Source organism: Somniosus microcephalus, chromosome 1, assembly GCF_052327205.1.
Source record: "Somniosus microcephalus isolate GS21.2 chromosome 1, FLI_Smic_1.0, whole genome shotgun sequence".
NCBI classification, from domain to species: Eukaryota; Metazoa; Chordata; class Chondrichthyes; order Squaliformes; family Somniosidae; genus Somniosus; species Somniosus microcephalus.
Window position 1 is genome coordinate 22347977 of NC_140987.1, and position 25684 is coordinate 22373660.

Below are 25684 nucleotides of genomic sequence, written 5' to 3' on the forward strand. Positions count from 1 at the left end.
TAATTTGATTGTACTCTAACCTCCTCAGTATTCATTTCACAGATTATTGTGAGAGCCAACCCTGCTGGCATGGGGCTGCCTGTATCAATATCCCCGATGACCAGACCTATCAGTGTCTCTGCACCGATCAGTTCACAGGAGGGGACTGTGAGAAAGGTAGGCGACAAGGACTTCTTTATTTCTACAGTGAAACGTGAAAGCAATTGTTATAAATCTCATAATTCATCAAGAAACTACTTGTGAAATAACGCTGGACGGCCAGCTGGTGGCGCCGTCCAAGGAGTATAAATACTCGGGCGTGGGCCCAACTTGCCAGGGACATTTTGTAAGACAAGGAACTAATGAAGTACAACTAGACTTCCATGTTCTGAAACAAGTTGATTAAAGCCTTGCTTTATGCTCAAACCAAGTGTGTAGTGAGTTTTATTACGTCAGCAATACTCCAGGATAAATACAAGAGAAACATTTCCAGGCTGGAGAAGCCCTTCGGTCCATCTAGCTCACCTTCCACACTGTTCCCTTGGTGCATTTCCAATAACCCTGAATCCCATTTGTTGGGAAGAAGCTGTCTATTTCCTTCTGGAAGCTATGATCAGCCATGATCGCATTGAATGGCGGAACAGGCGGGAGGGGCTGAATGGTCTAATCCTGTTCCTAATGATGAACAGGCGGGAGGGGCTGACTGGCCTACTCCTGTTCCTAATGATGAACAGGCAGGAGGGGCTGAATGGCCTACTCCTGTTCCTAATGATGAACAGGCGGGAGGGACTGAATGGCCTACTCCTGTTCCTAATGATGAACAGGCGGGAGGGACTGAATGGCCTACTCCTGTTCCTAATGATGACCAGGCGGGAGGGGCTGAATGGTCTACTCCTGTTCCTAATGATGACCAGGCGGGAGGGGCTGAATGGTCTAATCCTGTTCCTAATGATGAACAGGCGGGAGGGACTGAATGGTCTACTCCTGTTCCTAATGATGACCAGGCGGGGGGGGGGGGGGCTGAATGGCCTACTCCTGTTCCTAATGATGAACAGGCGGGGGGGCCTGAATGGCCTACTCCTGTTCCTAATGGTGGAACAGGCTGGAGGGGCTGAATGGCCGACTCCTGTTCCTAATGATGAACAGGCGGGAGGGGCTGAATGGCCTACTCCTGTTCCTAATGATGAACAGGCAGGAGGGGCTGAATGGTCTACTCCTGTTCCTAATGATGAACAGGCGGGAGGGGCTGAATGGTCTAATCCTGTTCCTAATGATGAACAGGCGGGAGGGACTGAATGGCCTACTCCTGTTCCTAATGGTGGAACAGGCTGGAGGGGCTGAATGGCCTACTCCTGTTCCTAATGGTGGAACAGGCTGGAGGGGCTGAATGGCCTACTCCTGTTCCTAATGATGAACAGGCGGGAGGGGCTGAATGGCCTACTCCTGTTCCTAATGATGAATATGCTGGAGGGGCTGAATGGCCTACTCCTGTTCTTATGTTCCTCTGGAAGCCCATTAAGGTTTCTTGTTCCATCACCAATGCTGGTAATCTGTTCCAAGTGGCACTGTCTGCTCAATTGTTAACCCACTCGCCTTTGGGTCAGAAGGTTGTGGGTTGGTGGTCCATCCCAGGAGTTGGATCTCAGTGTCTAGGCTGACACTCCAGTGCAGTACTGAAGGGGGGTGCTGCTTTGTCAGAGGCGCCATCCTTTGGATGAGACGTGTTTACCATCCAATGGATTGATAAGGGCATAAATGCAGGTAACAGGTCTCTAATGTAGGGGTGAAAAGGAGAGATGGTCTGACCCAGCTCAGCTTTGGATTGTGATAAGGAGCCAGTGGGGAAGATTTCCTCTGATGTGTCAGTCACCTTGTGAAGGACTGCACAACGCCCTGCCTCGCCCCCTCCCATCTCAACGACTAACGGTTTCTTAAATAGTTTCAGGGCTTCTAATACTCTGCCCCGAAATCCATTCCCAGTGTTGACAATTCTCTGCCTGATGAACATCCCCTGACCTCAGTCCTAAGTTGTCACCCGCTAAGCTGCTGCCTTTGAAACTGTTAAGTCTTCATTAAATAAGTTACTACATCACCTTACATAAGAACATAAGAAATAGGAGCAGGAATAGGCCACTTGGCCCCTCGAGCCTGCTCCGCCATTCAATAAGATCCTGGCTGATCTTGGGCTCAAAGCCACTTCCCCGCTCGCTCCCCATAACCCTTCACTCCCTGATCTTGCAAAAATCTGTCTATCTCCACCTTAAATGTATTTAATGACCCAGCCTCCACAGCTCTCTGGGGCAGAGAATTCCACAGATTTACGACCCTCTGAGAGAAGAAATTCCTCCTCATCTCAGTTCTAAAAGGGCGACCCTTTATTCTGAAACTGTGCCCCCGAGTTCTAGATATCCCCACGAGGGGAAACATCCTCCCTGCATCTACCTTGTCGAGCCCCCTCAGTATCTTATATGTTTCAATAAGATCACCTCTCATTCTTCTAAATTCCAATGAGTATAGGCCCAGCCTGCTCAATCTTTCTTCATAAGTCATCCCCCTCATCTCTGGAATTAACCTAGTGAATCGTCTCTGAACTGCCTCCAATGCAAGTATATCCTTCCTTAAATAAGGAGACCAAAACTGTACGCAGTACTCCAGGTGTGGTCTCACCAATACCCTGTACAGTTGTAGCAGGACTTCCCTGTTTTTATACTCCAGCCCCCTTGCAATAAAGGCCAACATTCCATTTGCCTTTTTGATTACTTGCTGTACCTGCATGCTAACTTTTTGTGTTTCATGCACAAGGACCCCCAGGTCCCTCTGAACTGTAGCATTTTGTAATCTCTCTCCATTTAAATAATAATTTGCTTTTTATTTTTCTTGCCAAAGTGTATAACCTCGCACTTTCCCACATTATACTCCATCTGCCAAATGTTTGCCCACTCACTTAGCCTGTCTATATCCCTTTGCAGATTCTTTGAGTCCTCTGCACAACTTGCTTTCCCACCCATCTTTGTATCATCCGCAAACTTGGCTACATTACACTCAGTCCCTTCATCCAAGTCATTAATGTAGATTATAAATAGTTGAGGCCCCAGCACTGATCCCTGCGGCACCCCACTAGTTACCGTTTGCCAACCGGAAAATGACCCATTTATCCCGACTCTCTGCTTTGTTAGTTGGCCAATTCTCTGTCCATGCTCTTATATTACCCCAATTTCGTGAGCTCTTATCTTATGCGGTAACCTTTTTTGTGGCACCTTATCGAATGCCTTCTGGAAATCCAAATACACCACATCTACTGGTTCACCTTTGTCCACCCTGCTTGTTACATCCTCAAAGAACTCCAGCAAATTTGTTAAACATGAATTCCATTTCATAAAATCATGCTGACTCTGCTTGACTGCATTATGATTTTCCAAATGCCCTGCTACTGCTTCCTTAATGAAGGACTCCAGCATTTTCCCAACAACAGATATTAGGCTAACTGGTCTGTAGTTTCCTGCTTTCTGTCTCCCTCCTTTCTTAACTAGGGGTGTTACATTTGCGGTTTTCCAATCCGCTGGGACCTCTCCAGATTCCAAGGAATACTGGTATATTGCAACCAATGCATCCACTATCTCTGCAGCCACTTCTTTTAAGACCCTGGGATGCAGGCCATCTGGTCCAGGGGACTTGTTGTCTTTTAGTCCCATTATTTTACCAAGTACTATTTCCTTCGTGATATTGATTGTCTTCCCCCCTCCCTGTGGCCCCTTGATTATCTATTATTGGGATGTTGTTAGTGTCTTCTACCGTGAAGACAGATACAAATTATTTGTTCAGAGTCTCTGCCATTTCCCCGTTCTCCATTATTAATTCCCCAGTCTCAACCTCCAAGGGAGCAACATTTACTTTAGCTACCCTCTTCCTTTTTATATACCTGTAGAAGCTCTTACTATCTGTTTTAATGTTTCTTGCCAGTTTACTCTCATAATTCATCTTCTCTCTTATTTTTTTAGCTTTCTAACACTATCCCGCGGAGGTGCGTATGTTTCCTCTGTTAAGTGAACACTTGCCTTTATTTTTAGAAAAGTGTCTTGAAAGACAGCATCTGAAATATTACGACATTGGACAAACGTGGACACGAATTCTTTATGGTGAAGTTGAGAAGTGCTACTGTGCCGAGGATGGGATCCATCCCGTGCCTGTGAGATCAAAAGGTACCCGGAAAACTGTTTATATAACACGCAACATCGTAGCAGGCACTTTGCCATTGGTAAGCTGTTTCTCACCAGTATGGACTGCAATGATAGTCCTCTGGTTTTGGGTTGGGGAGAAGTGTTGTCTATAGAAGGCTGTAGGCCAAGGTTGAATAGTGGAGATATGAGGGGGCTGGGGATGAATATTTTGGTGTTTTCTATCATTATCTTTGGGGATCAGGGAGTATTTACAAAGATCATTTCCTCAGCAGATTGACTCGGTAAGATAGGATCCATGACAGGGTAGAATGTGCATGGTCTGTAGAAGGAGATTGAATGGGTGGGGTAGAGTCCTTGTTAGGGTAGATTGTACTTGGGCTGTGGGAGGAGATTGAATGGGTGGGGTAGAGTCCTTGTTAGGGTAGATTGTACATGGTCTGTGGAAGGGGATTGAATAGGTGGGGTAGAGTCCTTGTTCGGGTAGATGGTACATGGTCTGTGGAAGGAGATTGAATGGGTGGAGTAGAGTCCTTGTTCGGGTAGATTGTACGTGGGCTGTGGGAGGGGATTGAATGGGTGGAGTAGAGTCCTTGTTAGGGTAGATTGTATATGGTCTGTGGAAGGAGATTGAATGGGTGGGGTAGAGTCCTTGTTAGGGTAGATTATACTTGGGCTGTGGGAGGAGATTGAATGAGTGGGGTAGAGTCCTTGTTCAGGTAGATTGTACTTGGGCTGTGGAAGGAGATTGAATGGGTGGAGTAGAGTCCTTGTTAGGGTAGATTGTACTTGGGCTGTGGAAGGAGATTGAATGGGTGGAGTAGAGTCCTTGTTAGGGTAGATTGTACATAGTCTGTGGAAGGAGATTGAATGGGTGGAGTAGAGTCCTTGTTAGGGTAGATTGTACGTGGGCTGTGGAAGGAGATTGAATGGGTGGAGTAGAGTCCTTGTTAGGGTAGATTGTACATAGTCTGTGGGAGGAGATTGAATGGGTGGAGTAGAGTCCTTGTTAGGGTAGATTGTACATAGTCTGTGGGAGGAGATTGAATGAGTGGGGTAGAGTCCTTGTTCAGGTAGATTGTACTTGGGCTGTGGAAGGAGATTGAATGGGTGGAGTAGAGTCCTTGTTAGGGTAGATTGTACATAGTCTGTGGGAGGAGATTGAATGGGTGGAGTAGAGTCCTTGTTAGGGTAGATTGTACATAGTCTGTGGGAGGAGATTGAATGGGTGGGGTAGAGTCCTTGTTAGGGTACTGTGTACTTGGGCTGTGGAAGGGGATTGAATGGGTGGAGTAGAGTCCTTGTTCGGGTAGATTGTACGTGGGCTGTGGAAGGAGATTGAATGGGTGGAGTAGAGTCCTTGTTAGGGTACTGTGTACTTGGGCTGTGGAAGGGGATTGAATGGGTTGAGTAGAGTCCTTGTTCGGGTAGATTGTACGTGGGCTGTGGAAGGGGATTGAATGGGTGGGTTGGAGTCCTTGTTAGGGTAGATTGTACGTGGGCTGTGGAAGGGGATTGAATGGGTGGGTTGGAGTCCTTGTTAGGGTAGATTGTACGTGGGCTGTGGAAGGGGATTGAATGGGTGGAGTAGAGTCCTTGTTTGGGTAGATTGTACGTGGGCTGTGGAAGGGGATTGAATGGGTGGGTTGGAGTCCTTGTTAGGGTAGATTGTACGTGGGCTGTGGAAGGGGATTGAATGGGTGGGGTAGAGTCCTTGTTAGGGTACAGTGTACTTGGGCTGTGGGAGGAGATTGAATAGGTGGGGTAGAGTCCTTGTTCGGGTAGATTGTACATGGTCTGTGGAAGGAGATTGAATGGGTGGAGTAGAGTCCTTGTTAGGGTACAGTGTACTAGGGCTGTGGAAGTAGTGGGCCAGATGGGCCAACGGGATTTTCCTAGTTCCCTGCACTCATATGAAATTCCTTTGCCCCTATTTTAATGGAGGCATTAACCTGAACATTAACACCTCAATTAAACCTACAGAAGATTTCCATGGAAAAATAGAACCATAGAGGCTTAGAGCACAGAAGGTGGCCATTTGACCCATCGTGTCTGCTGGCTCTTTGCCAGCGCAGTTCAAACCTAATCCCACGGCCCCACTCTCTCCCTTGCAGTGAAAGGGTCTGCTGATACTGGCGGCACAGAGCCACACACCTGGGCCACTCGGGCAGATGTACCACAGAGAGTGCCAAAGGGGGAAAGTACTGGCGTGAAAAAGGCTTTAAAAAAAAAGAAAGACTTGCATTTCTATAGCGCCTTTCATGATCTCAGGACGTCTCAAAGCGATTTACAGCCAATGAAGTACTTTTGAAGTGTAGTCACTGTTGTAATGCAGGAAACGTGGCAGCCAATTTGCGTACAGCAAGGTCTCACAAACAATAATGTGATAATGACCTGACAATCTGTTTTTGTTATGTTGATTGAGGGATAAATATTGGCCAGGACACTGGGGATAACTCCTGTTAAGTCTGTGTGTTCTAGTTATTGTTAATAAGAATCACTGCACACAGACCACAAGAGTAAATTCAACAGGTCTTTACTAGTCGGAGGTCAGGCTGAACTGCCCAATAAATCATTACACAGCACTTATATACCGGTGTGGTCACCACCGGTATTACAGTATACAGCAGCCAAGATAAAGTAGTGCATCTCTTAAAATAGTTCTCTTAAAGGTGGAACGGTTACATACACCACAATCCTCCCTTTTTAGCTTAACAGTATATATTCCCCATTAAACATAACATAATAACATATATACACAACTTCATGTAAAAACAGTTCACAGATTCAGTCTCTGAGGAGGCCTCCTGATCCGAGACGGATAACGCCTTTCAGGGGTCTCTGGTTCTCGTTGCTGGGGTGACTCATCTAGTTGATCCCCTATGGATAGGACATCATCATCAGGTATATTCACTTCTGAGGTAGATGCTTCAGGTTCACTAACTTCCTCCACGGTTGTCTCTGTCGTAACCATGGGCTCGACCCTTGTTCTCGATCCCACCAGTTGGTCAGCATGACGTCGCATTACATTTTCACCAACATCTACCGTGTACATCAGGGGTCCTTGTCTGGCCCGAATTGTTCCAGATTGCCATTTCTCGTTTTTATAGTCCCTGGCTAACACCGGTTGTCCTATTTCAAAACTCCGAGTGGGCTTGTTATTGATATGCTGGAACTGTTTGTTTTCAACTTCCCTCCGCACATTTGGTTTTAACAAGTCCAACCTGGACCGCAACCTCCTGTTATAGAACATCATGGCAGGACTTTGGTTTGTTGTTGCATGGGTGGCGTTTCGCTCTGCCAGTAGGAAATTGTCCACCTTGTGTTGCAGTGGAATCTGATCTTCGCTCATGGCCTTTATTGCCTTTTTGAACGTCTGTACAAACCTCTCGGCCAGCCCATTCATAGCTGGATGATATGGGGCAGAGGTATAATGTTTCACCCCATTCTTCTTCAGGAATTTCTGGAATTCCTCTGACACGAACTGTGGTCCGTTGTCTGAACATATTTGCTCTGGCAATCCATTTCTTGCAAATATCGTTCTTAGCACCGCGATCGTCTTCTCCGAGGTAGTGGTAGTCATTTTAATCACTTCTGGCCATTTAGAATGTGCGTCCACCGCAATTAAAAACATGGAATCCATGAATGGACCAGCAAAGTCAATATGTACACGTTGCCATGGGGTTGAAGGCCATTCCCATGGATGCAGCGGTGCAATTGGAGGTGCATTTTGGACTTTTTGGCACCCTGCGCAGCTTTTCGTCAGATCCTCTATCTGTTGGTCGATACCCGGCCACCACACATAAGCCCTAGCAAGGCTTTTCATCTTGACTCCCCCCAGATGACCTTCATGTAGTTCTTTTAGAACTCTCTCTCTTAACTTAGGAGGGTTAATCACCCTTGTTCCATACATCAATGTTCCCTGACAGATGGACAGCTGTTCTCGTCTTGCTGAGAATGCTGGTAACAGTGGATCACCATGGGCTGGCCATCCCTTTACTGTCAATTCGTAGACCCGGGACAGTGTCGGGTCATTCCTAGTCTCCCTTTCAATATTTGCATTGGTGACAGGTAAACATTCGATGATGGTCGAGTGAAATAACTCCACCGGGTCAACCGTCGGTGCCTCCTCCTCAGTAGGTAGTGGCAGGCGCGACAGCCCATCAGCATTACCATGCTGCTTTGTACCTTTGAATTCTATCTGATATTGATGTGCCCCTAGGAAAAGGGACCATCTCTGGAGCCTCTGTGCTGTCATCACCGAAACACCCTTCTTAGGGTTAAAAATGGATACCAACGGCTGGTGGTCTGTCAGCAGTGTAAACTTCTGGCCCTGCAGGTAATGATTAAACTTCTTTACTCCCCACACAAGGCTGAGAGCCTCCCTATCTATCTGAGCATAGTTGCGCTCAGCGGAGGTCAATGATCTGGATGCAAATGCGACTGGCCTTTCCAAGCCATTTGGCAACTTGTGTGAGAGTACTGCTCCAATACCATAAGGAGAAGCATCACAAGCTAAACGAATAGGTAGCGTTGGGTTGAAGTGAGCCAACACTTCCTCTGAGGTGATCAATGCCTTGCTTTTGCGAAAGGCCTTCTTACAGTCCTCGCTCCACTTCCATGGTACTTCTTTCTGCAAAAGAGCGTTCAGCGGGTGCAGCACCGTGGATAGATTTGGCAGAAACTTATGGTAATAGTTAATCAACCCTAGGAACGACCTCAACTGGGATACATTTTCCGGAGCGGGAGCCTTCACAACAGCTTCGATCTTGTCAGGTGACTTGTGCAGCCCCTCCTGGTCAATGACATGACCACAGTACGAGATCCGTTTCTGAAAGAACTCACATTTCTGGCGATTAACTCGAAGTCCATATTCCTTCAATCTGGTGAGCACCAGTTTCAAATTTGCAAGGTGTTCCTCATCGTCAGCTCCTGTAATCAGGATATCGTCCAAGTAACATTGAGTGCTTGGAATTCCCTGTAATACCTGCTCCATGGCCCTCTGCCAAATTGCTGGAGCCGAAGCCACTCCAAAAACCAGTCTATTATATCGATACAAGCCTCTGTGCGTGTTGATTGTGAGATACTGGCGCGACTCTTCCTCAACTTCCATCTGTAAGTACGCTTGCGCCAGGTCTATCTTGGTGAAGTGTTTCCCGCCAGACAATGAAGCAAAGATATCCTCAATCCGCGGAAGCGGATATTGCACCGTGTGAAGCACCGGATTAACCGTGATCTTGAAGTCTCCACAGATGCGGACCTTCCCCGGTTCCCCTGGCTTGTTACTCGATGAACGCTTCATGACGGGAACAATGGGCGTGGCCCACTCACTCCAGTCCACCTTAGACAGTACTCCTGAACGTTCTAGCCCTTCCAGCTCAGCTTCCACAGCAGGTCGTATCGCATAAGGTACCGGTCTGGCTTTGAAAAATTTTGGGTTTGCATGTTCTGCAATCTTGATTTTTACCGTAATTCCTCTCAGTGTTCCCAGTCCCTGTTGGAACACCTCTTTAGCCTCATCCAATATTCTGGACAATCGTTCAGGTTTGACATCTTTTTTTCCGGAATCTACCGTTATTGCTTTTAGGGAGTGCCAGTCCATATTTATTTTCCTGATCCACTCCCATCCCAGAAGTGGTGGACCTCCCTCAGGTAGTACATATAAGTCCATTCCTTGGTGTTCTTTGCCCTTGTGTACCACCTTGACTTTTATCTTTCCGATGGGGTATACTCTTTGCCCCGTGTATGTCTGCAATACTATCTCCGTATCCCGTAGGGGAATATGTGTGAATAACCTTTTGTAATCTTGCTTATTCATGACCGTCAACGCCGATCCGGTGTCCAATTCCATCTTCACTTGGACTCCTGCTATCTGAAGTGTGACCCAGATAGTTTGTAGGTCAGCTTCCTTACTCACATTGTGAATTCTCAGACTACCCAGTTCCTTGCTGTTGGAGTCTGAATCCGAATTCTGTTCATCCGAACTCTTCTCAGTCACCTTATGTACCTTTCTGCACTTTTCCTGCGGTGACTTTTTGTTGCTGGTCTTCTTTCCTGACCGGCATACTTTAGCTATGTGACCAAGCTTGCCACATTTTCTACATTCCTGATTTTTAAACCAGCATTGGTTCTGATCATGTGTTGTCTTTCCACAATGATAACATTTCGCTGTACCCAAAGCCATTTGATCTACGCTGAGTACCGCTGCCTTCAGCTGCATTTCTACAGTGCCTCTCGCTGCGGCTTCGTGCGATGCTGCAATAGTGACAGCCTTATCAAGTGTAAGATCATTCTCTTCAAGCAGCCGCTTTTGTGTTCCTTCTTTCGACAATCCACACACGAATTTGTCTCTCAGCGCCTCTGTCAGTCTTTCCCCAAACTGACAGTATTTCGCTAGCTTACGCAGTTCAATTAAATACTCCGCGTTGCTTTCCTCTTTCAGTTGCGTTCTCGCATAAAATTTAAATCGTTCCGCTAACATCAGCGGTGTGGGGTTCAAATGATTTCTCAGGACAGCAACAATATTAGCGAAAGCCTGATCCGCCGGTTTAGCTGGTGATAGAAGATGCTTCAATAGCCCGTATGTCTTCGCACCCATTGAGTTTAGTAAGGTTAGTGCTTTATCTTCATCTGATATTTTATTTGCCTTACAATAAATCTCTATGCGTTCTACATACGTGGCCCAATCTTCAACATCGGGATCGAAATCGTTGATGTTACCACGCTTAGGCATCCTCGCAATCTTCTTGAGAAACAAAAAGAAATTTTTCTTTTCTTTTTTTTTTCAAAATGGCGGTTTCCCGCGCTTGTCTTCTTCCCCCGCCTACGAAAATGGCGGCTTCCCGCGTTTGCCTTTCTCCCCCGCTGGCTGTAATGGCGATTGCCGTATTGCTGCGTTCGCCCTCCCCAGCGGTTCTCAAATCGTGCCTCCCAGCCCCTCTTGCAGTCCGGTCCTTTCCCCCGGCTGCGGCTGAGTTCTCCGCGGTTTTTTTAAAATTTTCTCCCGCGCCTTACGCTGTCCCGGTCGCTGCGCCTCGCGGCCTCGGTAGCTGCCCGGCCTTTTTCCCCGGTCGCGGTCGAGCTCTCTCTCGACGCTGTTGCGTCTCCCAGCCCGCTTGCAGCCCGGTCTTTTACACCGGCTGCGTTTGCATTCACCGCGGCTCCCGTGCCTTACGCTGCGCCAGTCTCAGCGCCTCTGGCCCCGACTTCTGTCCGGCTCTTTCCCCGGCCGTGGTCGAGTTCTCCGCCCTTATATCCTCCGTTTTTCCCTCCCCTACTTCACAGCCAACGTGGCCAACTTGCTGCTCGTCGCTGATCGGCTTACCCACCACCGTGATAGAAGGGATGATCACTGCCTGTTGCTGATGGAAGGCTTCGTGTCAGGATTCTTCCTTGCTCTTCAGACCCGAGTCTTTTCTCAGCAGGATGATGAGGGCGGATGCCTCTTCTCGACGTCTGTTAAACTGCCTTGGATATATCTCTGCCGCAGGGTAAGATCGTCATCGTCGCCACTGTTAAGTCTGTGTGTTCTAGTTATTGTTAATAAGAATCACTGCACACAGACCACAAGAGTAAATTCAACAGGTCTTTACTAGTCGGAGGTCAGGCTGAACTGCCCAATAAATCATTACACAGCACTTATATACCGGTGTGGTCACCACCGGTATTACAGTATACAGCAGCCAAGATAAAGTAGTGCATCTCTTAAAATAGTTCTCTTAAAGGTGGAACGGTTACATACACCACAACTCCCCTGATCCTCTTCGAAATATCGCCACGGGATCTTTTCTGTCCACCCGAGAGCAGACGGGGCTTCGGTTTAACATCTCATCCGAAAGATGACACCTCCGACAGTGCGGCACTCCCTCAGCACTGCACTGGGAGTGTCAGCCTGGATTTTTGTGCTTAAGGCTCTGGAGTGGGACTTGAACCCACAACCTTCTGACTCAGGGGTGACCCACTGAGCCACGGCTGACACAGGCACAATCACCATCCTGTTAGTATCTGTTGAGAGTCAAAGCTGATTCGTTGAGTAGCGCAGTGAAATGTTTCAGAGAGCGCCTCTTCCTTCTGATTCGCAGACTGTGAGACGAACCCGTGCCTTTACGGAGGGGCGTGCCGTGAGGTCCAGGCTACGGGCAACCGTGTGTGCGCTTGCAGCAAGAATTACACCGGGAAACACTGCGAAATTGGTAAGGTTGCGCCGTGGAATGGGCCCTCCACAGCACTGTGAGGGGTTTCAGCTGTGAGTTCCGCAAGAACTCGCGTTGCAGTGCGTGCCTGACGTTCAGTCTCCCTTCATCCAGACCCTTTAGTCCTCTGTATTTGTGTTCTAGTTGGGCCTGTTGCTGAGGATTCTGGAGGGTCCTCAATGAGATGATAGCCCGTCGCCACTTTCCCCAGGTTATCAATGCAAATGAGTTGGATATGACACTGCCCCACCCCCCCTGAAATGCAGGAGAATTGGAGTTAAGAACATAAGAAATAGGAGCGGGAGTAGGCCATACGGCCCCTCGAGCCTGCTCCGCCATTCAATATCATGGCTGATCTTAGACCTAAACTCGGAGTGAAGAAATTCCTCCTCATCTCAGTCTTAAATAGCCAACGCCTTATCCTGAGACTATGCCCCCTAGTTCTAGACACTCCAGCCAGGGGAAACAACCTCTCAGCATCTACCCTGTCAATCCCCTTCAGAATCTTGTATGTTTCAATGAGATCACCCCTCATTCTTCTGAACTCCAGCGAGCATAGGCCCAATCTACTCAATCTCTCCTCATAGGACAGTCAATCTAGTGAACCTTCTTTGGCGGAGAATACCCTCCGGTCAGGAAGTTCCTCGGAGCTGCTCCCACTCCACCGCCGTAACCTCACTGCAAGTGTGGCAGGAACCTCGGTTACACCCGTAAGCAGGGCTTCTGCTGCGCTTCTGGTGAGGTTACAGCAGTGGGATGAGCTCGAATGAAATTACCGAATTACCGGTTCATGTCCCTCCCTCCCCCTCCCCTCCCCCCCCCCAAAGGCAATCCGTCGATATGCAAATTTCTTGTCCAGGGAGAGCTCCCTTGCTCTTCCTCGAGTACTGGCCGTGGGATATTTTATGTCCACCTGAGAGGGCAGACGGGGCCTCGGTTTAGCGACTCATTTGAAAGCCGGCACCTCCGACAATGCAGCGCTCCCTCAGCACCGCACCGGAGTGTCAGCCTGGATTATGGGCTCAAGGTGCTGGAGTGGGACTTTGAACTCACGACCTTCTAACTCAGAGACAGGAGTGCTACCCATTGAGGCAAGGTTCACACCTCGTGGAAGGGGACTGAATTGGACCCGAGATCAATAAGAGTTTAAATGCTAATAAAAACAGCAAATGCTGGAAATACTCAGCAGGTCAGGCAGCATCTGTAGAGCGAGAAACAGAGTTAACGTTTCAGCTCGATGACCCTTCATCAGAACGAAGGGTCAGACGACCTGAAACGTTAACTCTGTTTCTCTCTCCACAGATGCTGCCTGACCTGCTGAGTTTTTCCAGCATTTTCTGTTTTTATTTCAGATTTCCAGCATCTGCAGTATTTTGCTTTTATATTAGAGCGTTATTGCTGTCTGACGAGAGAGGTTTGCAGTTTGCCCAGGTGTTTGGACATCGCACTCCAGATAAGAAAAGAATCATAGAACGATACAACACAGAAGGAGGCCATTCGGCCCATCGTGCCTGTGCCGTCCTTTTGAAAGAGCTGTCCCAATGGGTCCCACTCCCCCTGTAAGCTGTGCTTCATTCTGCACGGCCTGTTTCTTTCAATACACGGTCCCTTTAAATTTATTTAAAGGCTTGTGAGCGGCCTGCACGGGACCTTGCAGACTACTGTGCGGTCGCACCCGGGTGCAGCTTAGAGGGGAACATCGTGCACGCCAACCACCTCCAACCCCCCCCGCCCGCCCCCTCCCCCCCCCCGTTCTTTCCCCATAGCCCAGCAAAATCTGAAAAGTTTGAAATGTGAATGATGCTCTCGAAACTTTCATGTTAGATCTCTCGCGGTGAGCTGGAGCATAGACTGTTTTATGAATTCTCACTTTCACCTGCCTGTCCGTTGTAAACACTTTGGAGGAACCCGTAAAGTGCAGGGCTGTCTTGAGAGGATGAGGTGTGGTAATGATTTACATGAGCAGGAAGACATAGGCGCAGGGTAGATTTTGTGCTGAATGGAATAATCAAGTTATTAGGTTAAACTCCGGCACGTTTCTAAATTCAGAAGCTATGGACAGTGAATTGTCAACAAAAGTGTAGAGGGGGAAAGCGTGACAGTGAAAATGTGACAGGAAGTAAGTGTGACATTTATAGGAAGTGGGTGCAATATGCAAGACTGTTAACAACAACAGCAAATTTATACTGCGCCTTTAACGTTATAAAACGTTCACAGGAGCGTAAATCAGACAAAATTTGACACCAAGCTAAAGAAGGAGATATTAGGGCAGGTGACCAACAGCTTGGTCAAAGAGGTAGGTTTTAAGGGGCGTCCTAAAGGAGGAAAGAGAGAGGCAGAGAGCTTTAGGGAGGGAATTCCAGAGCGTAGGGCCTAGACAGCTGAAGGCACGGCCGCCAGTGGTGGGGGGAAGGGATGCATAAGAAGCCAGAATCGGAGGAATGCAGAGTTCTCGGAGGGTTGTAAAATATAATCGCTCTCTCTCTATATTATATATATATATAGATATATATATGATATCGATCGTATCACACACACAGATACTTGGAGAATTGCCCACCAACAGTACAATCCCAGAGAGTCACCAATGTTGGGGAAGTAATTTTCCAGAATTAGCACTCTGTTGCTTAACATTTACAAATGTATTTCGTCCAGATTCTGCTGCTGACTGCTATGAAAACAATGGGAGCTCTTACAGAGGGACAGGAAAGCGGACAGCCTCAGGGAGTGACTGTCTGGCTTGGACGTCTAACTTCATAAGCCTGGAGTTTAACATCAACGACTTGGAAGAGCCTCTTCGTTTAGGCCTGGGTGACCACTCTTACTGCAGGTGTGAGGAATATGCTTCAGAACAGCAGCGTGACTGTGAGCGCGATGCGAGGCTGGCAGCGATTGACGAGTATTTTCCCAGCTTTCCTCCCCTCCTTTCCTGAAAAGCGACAAATGCTTCTCGTCTGTGGTCCTGTGGTACCTCACCCAAGTCTGCTGCCCGTGTCCTAACTCGCACCAAGTCCCGTTCACCCGTGATCACCCCCTGTGCTCGCTGACCTACAATAGCTCCCGATTCACCAACGCCTCAAATTTAAAATTCTCATCCTCACTACCTCTCCCTCCTCCTTTAAGACACTCCTTAACACAGTGTCAGCTGTGGCTCAGTGGGCAGCACACTCATCTTCTGAGGCAGAAGGTTGTGGGTTGAAGTCCCACTCCAGGGACTTGAGCACAAAAATCTAGGCTGACACTGCAGTGCTGAGGGAGTGCTGCACTGGCAGAGGTGCTGTCTTTCGGATGACACATTAAACCGAGGCCCCGTCTGCTCTCTCAGGTGGACGTAAATAGATCCCATGGCACTATTTCGGAGAAGAGGAGGTGAAGGGAGTTATCCCTGGTGTCCTGGCCAATATTTACCCCTCAATCAACATAACAAAAACGGATTATCCAGTCATTATCACATTGCTATTTGTGGGAGCTTGCTGTGCACAAATTGGCTGCCGCGTTTCCCACATTACAAGAGTGACTCCACTTCAAATAGTACTTCATTGGCTGTAAAGCGCTTTGGTGGTCGTGAAAGGCGGTATCGAAATGCAAGTCTTTCTTTTTTAAAACCTACCTCTTTGACCAAGTTCTTTGGTCATCTGCCCTAATATCTTATGTGGCTCGGTGTCAAATTTTTGTCTGATAACGCTCCTGTGCAGCACCTTGGGACGTTTTACTACGTTAAAGGCGCTATATAAATACAAGTTGTTGTTGTAGTGCAATCACATCCTTCCTGTAATGTGGTGATCAGAACTATACACAATATACTCTAGCTGTGGCCTCACTCGTGTTTTATACAGTTCTAGCATAACCTCCCTGCTCTTATATTCTATACCTTGGCTGATAAAGCAAAGTATCTCGTATGCCTTCTTAACCACCTTATCTACCTGTCCTGCTGCCTTCAGGGATCTGTGGACATGCACTCCAAGGTCCCTCTGTCCCTCTGTGCTTCTCAGTACCTCATTGTGTATCCCCTTGTCTTGTTAGCCCGCCCCCAAATGCATTACCTCACACTTCTCCGGATTGTATTCCATTTGCCACTTTTCTGCCCACCTGACCAGTCCAGTGATAGTTTCCTGCAGTCTCCAGCTTGATTACTCACTATCAACCAGACGGGACTTGGCGCGAGTTAGGATAAGTGCAGCAGAGTTTTGGATGAGCTCAGGTTTGCGGAGGGTGAAGGATGGGAAACAGGGACAGTCGAGTTTGGAGGCAACAAAAGCATGGATGAGGGTTTCAGCAGCAGATGATCTGAGGCAAGGGACGGAGACGGGCAATGTTGAGGATCCGGAGACAATGGAGAGGCCCACACAAACAAAAAGGAAAATAGAGAGGAAAAGAAACACACGATAAGAGCTGAGCATGATGGAGGACCCAACCAATAGCCACATGTTTTATGTTGCAGATGCCACCTAGGACCTGGTTTCAAATCCAACCCAGACTGATGGATAAAGTGTCCTCGGTCTGCAGACCGTAAGGGTCCTTTTGTGAAAGTTTTGGGCAGTCTTAATCCAGCTCCGAGCTCAGACCCCCTTAACTTGACACTCGTTGGCAGTCCAGGTCAGAGAGGCTATATTATGGTGGTGCGGAAAATAGAAAGAAAGAAAAGAGAGACTTGCATTTATGTAGCGCCTTTCACGACCACCGTCTGACATAGAAACATAGAAGACAGGAGCAGGAGTAGGCCATTCGGCCCCTCGAGCCTGCTCCGCCATTCGATGAGATCATGGCTGATCATCCAAACTCAGTACCCCGTACTTGCCTTCTCCCCATATTCCTTGATACCTTTAGCTCTAAGAAATATATCTAACTCCTTCTTGAATATATTTAAAGACTTGGCCTCAACCGCCTTCTGTGGTAGAGAATTCCACAGGTTCACCACTCTCTGGGTGAAGAAATTCTTCCTCATCTCTGTCCTAAATGGCTTACCCATTATCCTTAGACTATGACCCCTGGTTCTGGACTCTCCGACCATCGGGAACATTCTACCTGCATCTAGTTTGTCCAGACCTGTCAGAATTTTATAAGTTTCGATGAGATCCCCTCTCATTCTTCTAAACTCCAGCAAGTATAAGCCCAATCGGCCCAATCTCTCCTCATACGTCATTCCTGCCATCCCAGGGATCAGCCTTGTGAATCTTCGCTGAACTCCTTCCATGGCAAGAACATCCTTCCTCAGATAAGGTGACCAAAACTGCACAGTACTCAAGGTGTGGTCTCACCAAGGCCCTGTACAACTGCAGCAGGACATCCTTGCTCCTGTACTCAAACCCTTTTGCTATGAAAGCCTTCTTCACCGCCTGCTGCACCTGCATGCTTACCTTCAGCGACTGGTGCACAAGGACACCCAGGTCTCGTTGCACTTCCCCTTCTCCCAATCTATTGCCATTCAGATAATAGTCTGCCTTTCTGTTTTTGACACCAAAGTGGATAACTTCGCATTTATCCACGTTATATTGCATCTGCCACGCTTCTGCCCAATCACCCAACCTGTCCAAATCATCCTGGAGTTTCTCGGTATCCTCCTCGCAGCACACACGCCCACCCAGCTTTGTGTCATCTGCAAACTTGGAGATATTACATCTAGTTCCCTTATCTAGATCATTAATGTATATTGTGAATAGCTGGGGTCCAAGGACCGATCCCTGCGGTACCCCACTAGTCACTGCCTGCCACTCGGAAAAAGACCCGTTAATTCCTACTCTCTGCTTTCTGTCCGCCAACCAGTTCTCTATCCAAGTCAATACCTTGCCCCCAATCCCATGTGCCTTAACTTTACACGCTAATCTCTTATGCGGGACCTTATCGAAAGCCTTTTGAAAGTCCAAATACACCACAGCTACTGGTTCTCCCTTATCTATTTTCCCAGTTACATCCTGAAAAAATTCCAGTAGATTAGTCAAGCACGATTTACCTTTTGTAAATCCATGTTGACTTTGTCCGATCCTGTCACTGTTTTCCAAGTGCTCAGCTATTACATCCTTTATAATGGACTCTAGCATTTTCCCCACTACAGAGGCGAAGGTGCTACCCACTGAGCCGCTGGAACAAATGCCACACTGGTGCAACAGGGGGCACTCTTGTGAGATTGTGGCCCAGGCAGATTGTTGAGGTTCAGAAGAGAGCGCTTTGCTCTGCATCTACGTGTGCTACACCTCGCCTGGGAGTGCTTGACGCTGACACCGGGCACCTGAAATTTCCATGGGTGGTGGACATTTGGAATTCTCTCCCCGAAAAGGCTGTGGATGCTGAGGGCCAATTGGAGCTTTCGAGACTGAGATAGTTTGATGTTTTGTTCGGTAAGAATATCAAGGAATACGGAGCAAAGATACGTTAATGGAGTTGAGGTGAGAATCAGCTGTGATCTAATTGAATGGCGGAGCAGATTCGAGAGGTGGAATGGCCTCCTCTTGTTCTTGAAATAGGAAGAGTTCCATTCACCGGCACTAACAACACTCGCTCTGAAAAGCACAGAAATAAATACTTTTAAGAACCACAGACAAAAAGTGATCCGGTAGCCCTATTTTGAAGAGGAGCAGGGAGCTCTCCTGGTCTCAACGTTTACCCCTCAACCAACAGCAATAAAACAGATTAACCGCTCTTCCACGTCATCGCTGTTTGTGGGATGTTGGTGCAGTGTGGCTGTGGTGGGTGCTTAAATAACAACAATTTACCACACACACCGAGGAAGTCATTCATTGGCCAGAATTTTCCTCACCTTGGCGGGTCCAGTGCAGCAAATGTCGGTGGCGGATCGCGACCCCGCTGCTGGCTCCATCCCGCTGTACAAAATGAACTTACCTTAATGGGGCCTATTAAACCCGCCTAGCGCGTTACCCGGCCCAATGAGATGGAGCGGGTCTGGTGACGTCATTGACGATGCTTTTTAAGCCGGGATCCTTAAAGCGACCCTGGCCTCATTAAATTTTAAGGTTAATCTAACATAGATTAACCTTAAAATAGAATCTTTCCTGTACAATAATATAATAAAAGTTATATAGATCACAAAGAAATATTTAAATAAAATTATCATTAAGTAATATGACTCCATCTACAAATACAATCTAGAACATAATTGAAGAAGTACATTAATTGGGAAGTTATTGGTGCTTTAGTCACAAATCTATAGACATTTGTATCAGTAACTGGTACAAATAAAAGATGTGCGTGTATAGGTAATACGTAAAATTAAGCAGATTTTAAATGTAATTGTAAAGGGGTGGATTTACAATTTTATGCAAGTTCAGCGGAAGAGCTGCGGAATCCCTGACAAACAGTGCAAGTGATGCTTATGTGTTTCTGGGATTTCTGCAGCTCTTCCGTTGATGTTAATAATGGACAAGCGAGAGAACCTCCACAGAAATTCACCCTAAAGTCTCAGACTGAAAAATTACCTTAGTCACATTCAGGGACTGAAAGCAAATTGAACCAGTGGAATGAGTGATAAGAATGAAATTGTTACGGTTGATGACTTGATTTAACATGTAACTGGACAAACGCAGTATACTGTGAGAAAAACTTGACCAGAAACAACAGAAAAATTTATCAAAATGGTAGATGTCATTTTTTATAGTGCAGGTCAATTCACTGGAATTACTGTTGAGTTGGAAGGCAACAGCCGAGAATGGCCAGTGAAAAATGTTCTTCCCTCACCATTTACATCCCTTCAGGAATTTCTGAGTTAACATTTACCAGTAGCTTTTCAAGTAGAACAGAATCTCTTTGTTTTCCGTGCTGTCGAGTAATCAGCTGGAGCAATGGCCACAGAACTCTCGCCTCAGATTGACTGATGTGGTTCCCGAGATGCGTGAATCCTGTGGCCATGCTGGAAAATTAAAAAAGTTGGGGGGAAAAATGCTCTTAAGTGCCTGTAAAGTACCTCATAATGATTTCAATTGGGTTGCCCGCCGCTGCAGGTCAAGTTGGCTCTGCAATGACAGACGTGCCTGTGGGAAAGGCGCGTGGGAGCGAGATGACAGCGTGTTCCTGAGCCGCTGTCAATAAAACCAACTTTCCGCACCCGACCCGCCACCGATTGCGCCCGCTACCACCCCGGAAAGTTCAGCCCACTGTACATAAGAACATAAGAACATAAGAAATAGGAGCAGGAGTAGGCCAATCGGCCCCTCGAGCTTGCTCCACCATTCAATAAGATCATGGCTGATCTGATCCTAACCTCAAATCTACTATCACTCTCCATCCCACCCGAACCCATGTGATCTCCCGGGAGAGGCGAAAAACCAGATAAAAAACCCAATGGCCAATTTGGGAGAAAAAAATCTGGGAAATTCCTCTCCGACCCATCTAGGCAATCGAAACTCGTCCAGGAGATCACTCTGTCCCTGTATTTTCTACAGTACTTACCTTCTGTAAAGGCAATCTCCACCCCAGCCAGGAACAGGAATAAAACCATCTCTTGAAATCTAACACAGAATTAGAACACAAGAAGTAGGAGCAGAACCAGGCTACACGGCGATCGGTGGCGGGTCGGGTGCGGAAAGTTGGTTTTATTGACAGCGGCTCAGGAACACGCTGTCATCTCGCTCCCACGTGCCTTTCCCACAGGCGCGTCTGTCATCGCAGAGCCAACTTGACCTGCAGCGGCGGGCAACCCACTACCCACAGGGCCATGACCATTCCGAACCTAGACTCATGTCCAATTTCCTGCCCGCTCCCTGTAACCCTTAATTCCCTTTACTTCTAGGAAACTATCTATTTCTGCTTTAAATTTATTTAATGATGTAGCTTCCACAGCTTTCTGGGGCAGCAAATTCCACAAACCTACCACCCTCTGAGTGAAGAAGTTTCTCCTCATCTCAGTTTTGAAAGAGCAGCCCCTTATTCTAAGATTATGCCCCCTAGTTCTAGTTTCACCCATCATTGGAAACATCCTCACCGCATCCACCCGATCAAGCCCCTTCACAATCTTATATGTTTCAATAAGATCGCCTCTCATTCTTCTGAACTCCAATGAGTAGAGTCCCAATCTACTCAACCTCTCCTCATATGACCACCCCCTCATCCCCGGGATTAACCGAGTGAACCTTCTTTGTACTGACTCGAGAGCAAGTATGTCTTTTCTTAAGTATGGACACCAAAACCAAAATTGTGTGTGAAGTGCTCTCAGATATTTAATAGAGAATGAAAGAAAGAACTAGCACTTATATAGTGCCGATCACATCCTCAGAACACCCCAAAGCGCTTCACAGCCTGTGGAGTCACTATAATCTGGCAGTCAATTTGTGCACAGCAAGGTCCTGCAAACAGCGCTGAAATAGGTAACTAGATAATCTATGATGGTTGAGTGATAAATGTTGGCCAGGACACAGAGAGAAGTCCCCAGCTCCTTTATAGATAGGGTCATGGAATCTTTGACATCAAACTGAGAGGGCAGACAGGGCCTCGGTTTAACAACAACAACTTGTATTTATATAGCGCCTTTAACATAGTAAAATATCCCAAGGCGCTTCACAGGAGTATTAAAAGACCAAAAAATTGACACCGAGCCGCAAAAGGAGAAATTAGGGCAAGTGACCAAATGTCTCATCCGAAAGACGGCACCTCCGACAGTGCAGCACTCCCGCAGTACTGCATTGAAGTGTCAGCCTAGATTAGGTGCTCAAGTCCCTGGAGTGGGACTTGAACCCAGAACCTTCTGACTCAGATGCAAGAGCACTACCCACAGCTGACACTCAAGGTCCTACATAAATGCAAATATATATTTTATATTCAACTGGTTAATTCTGAGGGTAAGTAGAGGGGGTTTGATTGGACAAGAGAATCGCCCATTAATAAGTTATCCGTGTATTTGTTTCAGAAACTTTGATAATGAAGAACAGCCTTGGTGTTACACACTGACAGATGAAGACATCTCCTGGGATTATTGTGAAGCTCCACGGTGTCCACAACAGGGTGGGTAAATCACGTAGTCCTTGTTTGACTTTCTTATTAAAGAAATTCATTCTGTGCAATGGAAGTCTAAGGGGCTGAAGTTCCTCATCAGGGGGAGGTGATATCCCTTGGGTGTCGAGGGGGGGTGAAGTTCCTCTGGGGGGGTGAAGTTCCTCGGGGGGGTGAAGTTCCTCGGGGGGGTGAAGTTCCTCGGGGGGGTGAAGTTCCTCGGGGGGGTGAAGTTCCTCGAGGGGGGGTGAAGTTCCTCGAGGGGGAGTGAAGTTCCTCGAGGGGGGGTGAAGTTCCTCGGGGGGGGTGAAGTTCCTCGGGTGGGGGGTGAAGTTCCTTGAGGGGGGGTGAAGTTCCTCGGGGGGGTGAAGTTCCTCGAGGGGATTGAAGCTCCTCGGGTGGGGGGTGAAGTTCGTCGGGGGGGGTGAAGTTCCTCGATGGGGGTTGAAGTTCCTCGGGGGGGGTGAAGTTCCTCGGGGGGGGGCGGGGTGAAGTTCCTCGGGGGGGGGGGGTGATATTCCGGGTGGGGGGGTTGAAGTTCCTCGGGAGGGGTGAAGTTCCTCGGGGTGGTGAAGTTGCTCGGGGGGGGGGTGATGTTCCTCGGGGGGGGTGAAGTTCTTCGGGGGGGGGTGAAGTTCCTCGGGGGAGGGTGAAGTTCCTCGGGGGGGGGGTGAAGTTCCTCGGGGGGGGGTGAAGTTCCTCAGGGGGGGGTGAAGTTCCTCAGGGGGGGGTTGAAGTGCCTCGGGGGTGGTGAAGTTCCTCGGGGGTGGTGAAGTTCCTCGGGGGGGTGTGAAGTTCCTCAGGGGGGTGAAGTTCCTCGGGGGGGGTGAAGTTCCTCGGGGGGGGGTGAAGTTCCTCGGGGGGGGTGGTTGAAGTTCCTCGGGGGGGGTTGAAGTGCCTCGGGGGGGGTGAAGTGCCTCGGGGGGGGGTGAAGTTCCTCGGGGGGGGTGAAGTTCCTCAGGGGGGGGTGAAGTTCCTTTGGGGGGGGTGAAGTTCCTTTGGGGGGGGTGAAGTTCCTCGGGGGGGGTGAAGTTCCTCAGGGGGGGTGAAGTTCCTCGGGCAGGGGGTTGAAGTGCCTCGGGGGTGGTGAAGTTCCTCGGGGGGGTGTGAAGTTCCTCAGGGGGGTGAAGTTCCTCGGGGGGGGTGAAGTTCCTCGGGGGGGGGTGAAGTTCCTCGGGGGGGGGTTGAAGTGCCTCGGGGGGGGGTGAAGTTCCTCGGGGGGGGGGTGAAGTTCCTCGGGGGGGGGTGAAGTTCCTCGGGGGGGGTGAAGTTCCTCAGGGGGGGGTTGAAGTTCCTCGGGGGGGTGGTTGAAGTTCCTCGGGGGGGGGTGATGTTCCTCGGGGGGGTGAAGTTCTTCGGGGGGGGTGAAGTTCCTCGGGAGGGGGGTGAAGTTCCTCGGGGGGGGGTGAAGTTCCTCGGGGGGGTGAAGTTCCTCAGGGGGGTGAAGTTCCTCGGGGGGGGGCGGTGAAGTTCCTCGGTGGGGGGGGTGAAGTTCTTCGGGGGGGGTGAAGTTCCTCGGGGGGGTGTGAAGTTCCTCAGGGGGGTGAAGTTCCTTGGGGGGGGGTGAAGTTCCTCGGGGGGGCGTGGTTGAAGTTCCTCGGGGGGGGTTGAACTGCCTCGGGGGGGGTGAAGTGCCTCGGGGGGGGTGAAGTGTGAAGTGCCTCGGGGGGGGTGAAGTTCCTCGGGGGGGGGTGAAGTGTGAAGTTCCTCAGGGGGGTGAAGTTCCTCGGGGGGGGTGAAGTTCCTCGGGGGGGCGTGGTTGAAGTTCCTCGGGGGGGGGTTGAAGTGCCTCGGGGGGGGGTGAAGTGCCTCGGGGGGGGGGTGAAGTGTGAAGTGCCTCGGGGGGGGGGTGAAGTTCCTCGGGGGGGGGTGAAGTTCCTTGGGGGGGGGTGAAGTTCCTTTGGGGGGGGTGAAGTTCCTCGGGGGGGGTGAAGTTCCTCGGGGGGGGTGAAGTTCCTCGGGGGGGGTGAAGTTCCTCGGGGGGGGTGAAGTTCCTCGGGGGGGGTGAACTTCCTCGGGGGGGGGGTTGAAGTGCCTCGGGGGGGGAAGAAGTTCCTCAGGGGGGTAAAGTTCCTCGGGGGGGGTGGTTGAAGTTCCTCGGGGGGGGTTGAAGTGCCTCGGGGGCGGTGAAGTGCCTCGGGGGGGGGTGAAGTTCCTCGGGGGGGGGGGTGAAGTTCCTTTGGGGGGGGTGAAGTTCCTTTGGGGGGGGTGAAGTTCCTCGGGGGGGGGGTGAAGTTCCTCAGGGGGGGTGAAGTTCCTCGGGCAGGGGGTTGAAGTGCCTCGGGGGTGGTGAAGTTCCTCGGGGGGGTGTGAAGTTCCTCGGGGGGGGGGTTGAAGTGCCTCGGGGGGGGGTGAAGTTCCTCGGGGGGGGGTGAAGTTCCTCGGGGGGGGGGTGAAGTTCCTCGGGGGGGGGGGTTGAAGTGCCTCGGGGGGGGGGGTGAAGTTCCTCGGGGGGGGGTGAAGTTCCTCGGGGGGGGGTGAAGTTCCTCGGGGGGGGGTGATGTTCCTCGGGGGGGGGTGAAGTTCTTCGGGGGGGGGGGGTGAAGTTCCTCGGGAGGGGGGTGAAGTTCCTCGGGGGGGGGTGAAGTTCCTCGGGGGGGTGAAGTTCCTCAGGGGGGTGAAGTTCCTCGGGGGGGGGCGGTGAAGTTCCTCGGTGGGGGGGGTGAAGTTCTTCGGGGGGGGGTGAAGTTCCTCGGGGGGGTGTGAAGTTCCTCAGGGGGGTGAAGTTCCTCGGGGGGGGGTGAAGTTCCTCGGGGGGGCGTGGTTGAAGTTCCTCGGGGGGGGTTGAAGTGCCTCGGGGGGGGGTGAAGTGCCTCGGGGGGGGGGTGAAGTGTGAAGTTCCTCGGGGGGGGGGTGAAGTTCCTCGGGGGGGGGGGTGAAGTTCCTTGGGGGGGGGTGAAGTTCCTTTGGGGGGGGGTGAAGTTCCTCGGGGGGGGTGAAGTTCCTCGGGGGGGGTGAAGTTCCTCGGGCGAGGGGTTGAAGTGCCTCGGGGGTGGTGAAGTTCCTCGGGGGGGTGTGAAGTTCCTCAGGGGGGTAAAGTTCCTCGGGGGGGGTGAAGTTCCTCGGGGGGGGTGAAGTTCCTCGGGGGGGGGTGAAGTTCCTCGGGGGGGGTGAAGTTCCTCGGGGGGGGGTTGAAGTGCCTCGGGGGGGGGGTGAAGTTTCTCGGGGGGGGGGGTGAAGTTTCTCGGGGGGGGGTGAAGTTCCTCGGGGGGTTGAAGTTCCTCGGGGGGGGCGGTGCAGTTCCTCGGTGGGGGGGGGAAGTTCCTCGGGGGGGTGTGAAGTTCCTCGGGGGGGGGGGGTGAAGTTCCTCGGCGGGAGGGATGAAGCTCCTTGGGGTATGGCGTTAAACGTCCGCCAGGTGTCCTCCCGAACATTTGACTGCTTAATTTTCCCTCAGGTGAA

General features: G+C 49.8%; 1 protein-coding gene across 1 annotated transcript in view; it reads left to right on the forward strand.

Annotated features, from left to right (window-relative positions):
- The window catches only part of hgfac (HGF activator), a 113105-nt gene that overhangs the window by 44721 nt on the left and 42700 nt on the right, over window positions 1–25684 (forward strand). Inside the window, exons 5-9 of the mRNA XM_085975404.1 lie at window positions 43–156; window positions 4047–4178; window positions 12236–12346; window positions 15002–15176; window positions 22200–22294. Of these exons, the coding sequence (XP_085831530.1) occupies window positions 43–156; window positions 4047–4178; window positions 12236–12346; window positions 15002–15176; window positions 22200–22294 (627 nt within the window). The remainder of the gene's footprint in view (window positions 1–42; window positions 157–4046; window positions 4179–12235; window positions 12347–15001; window positions 15177–22199; window positions 22295–25684) is intronic.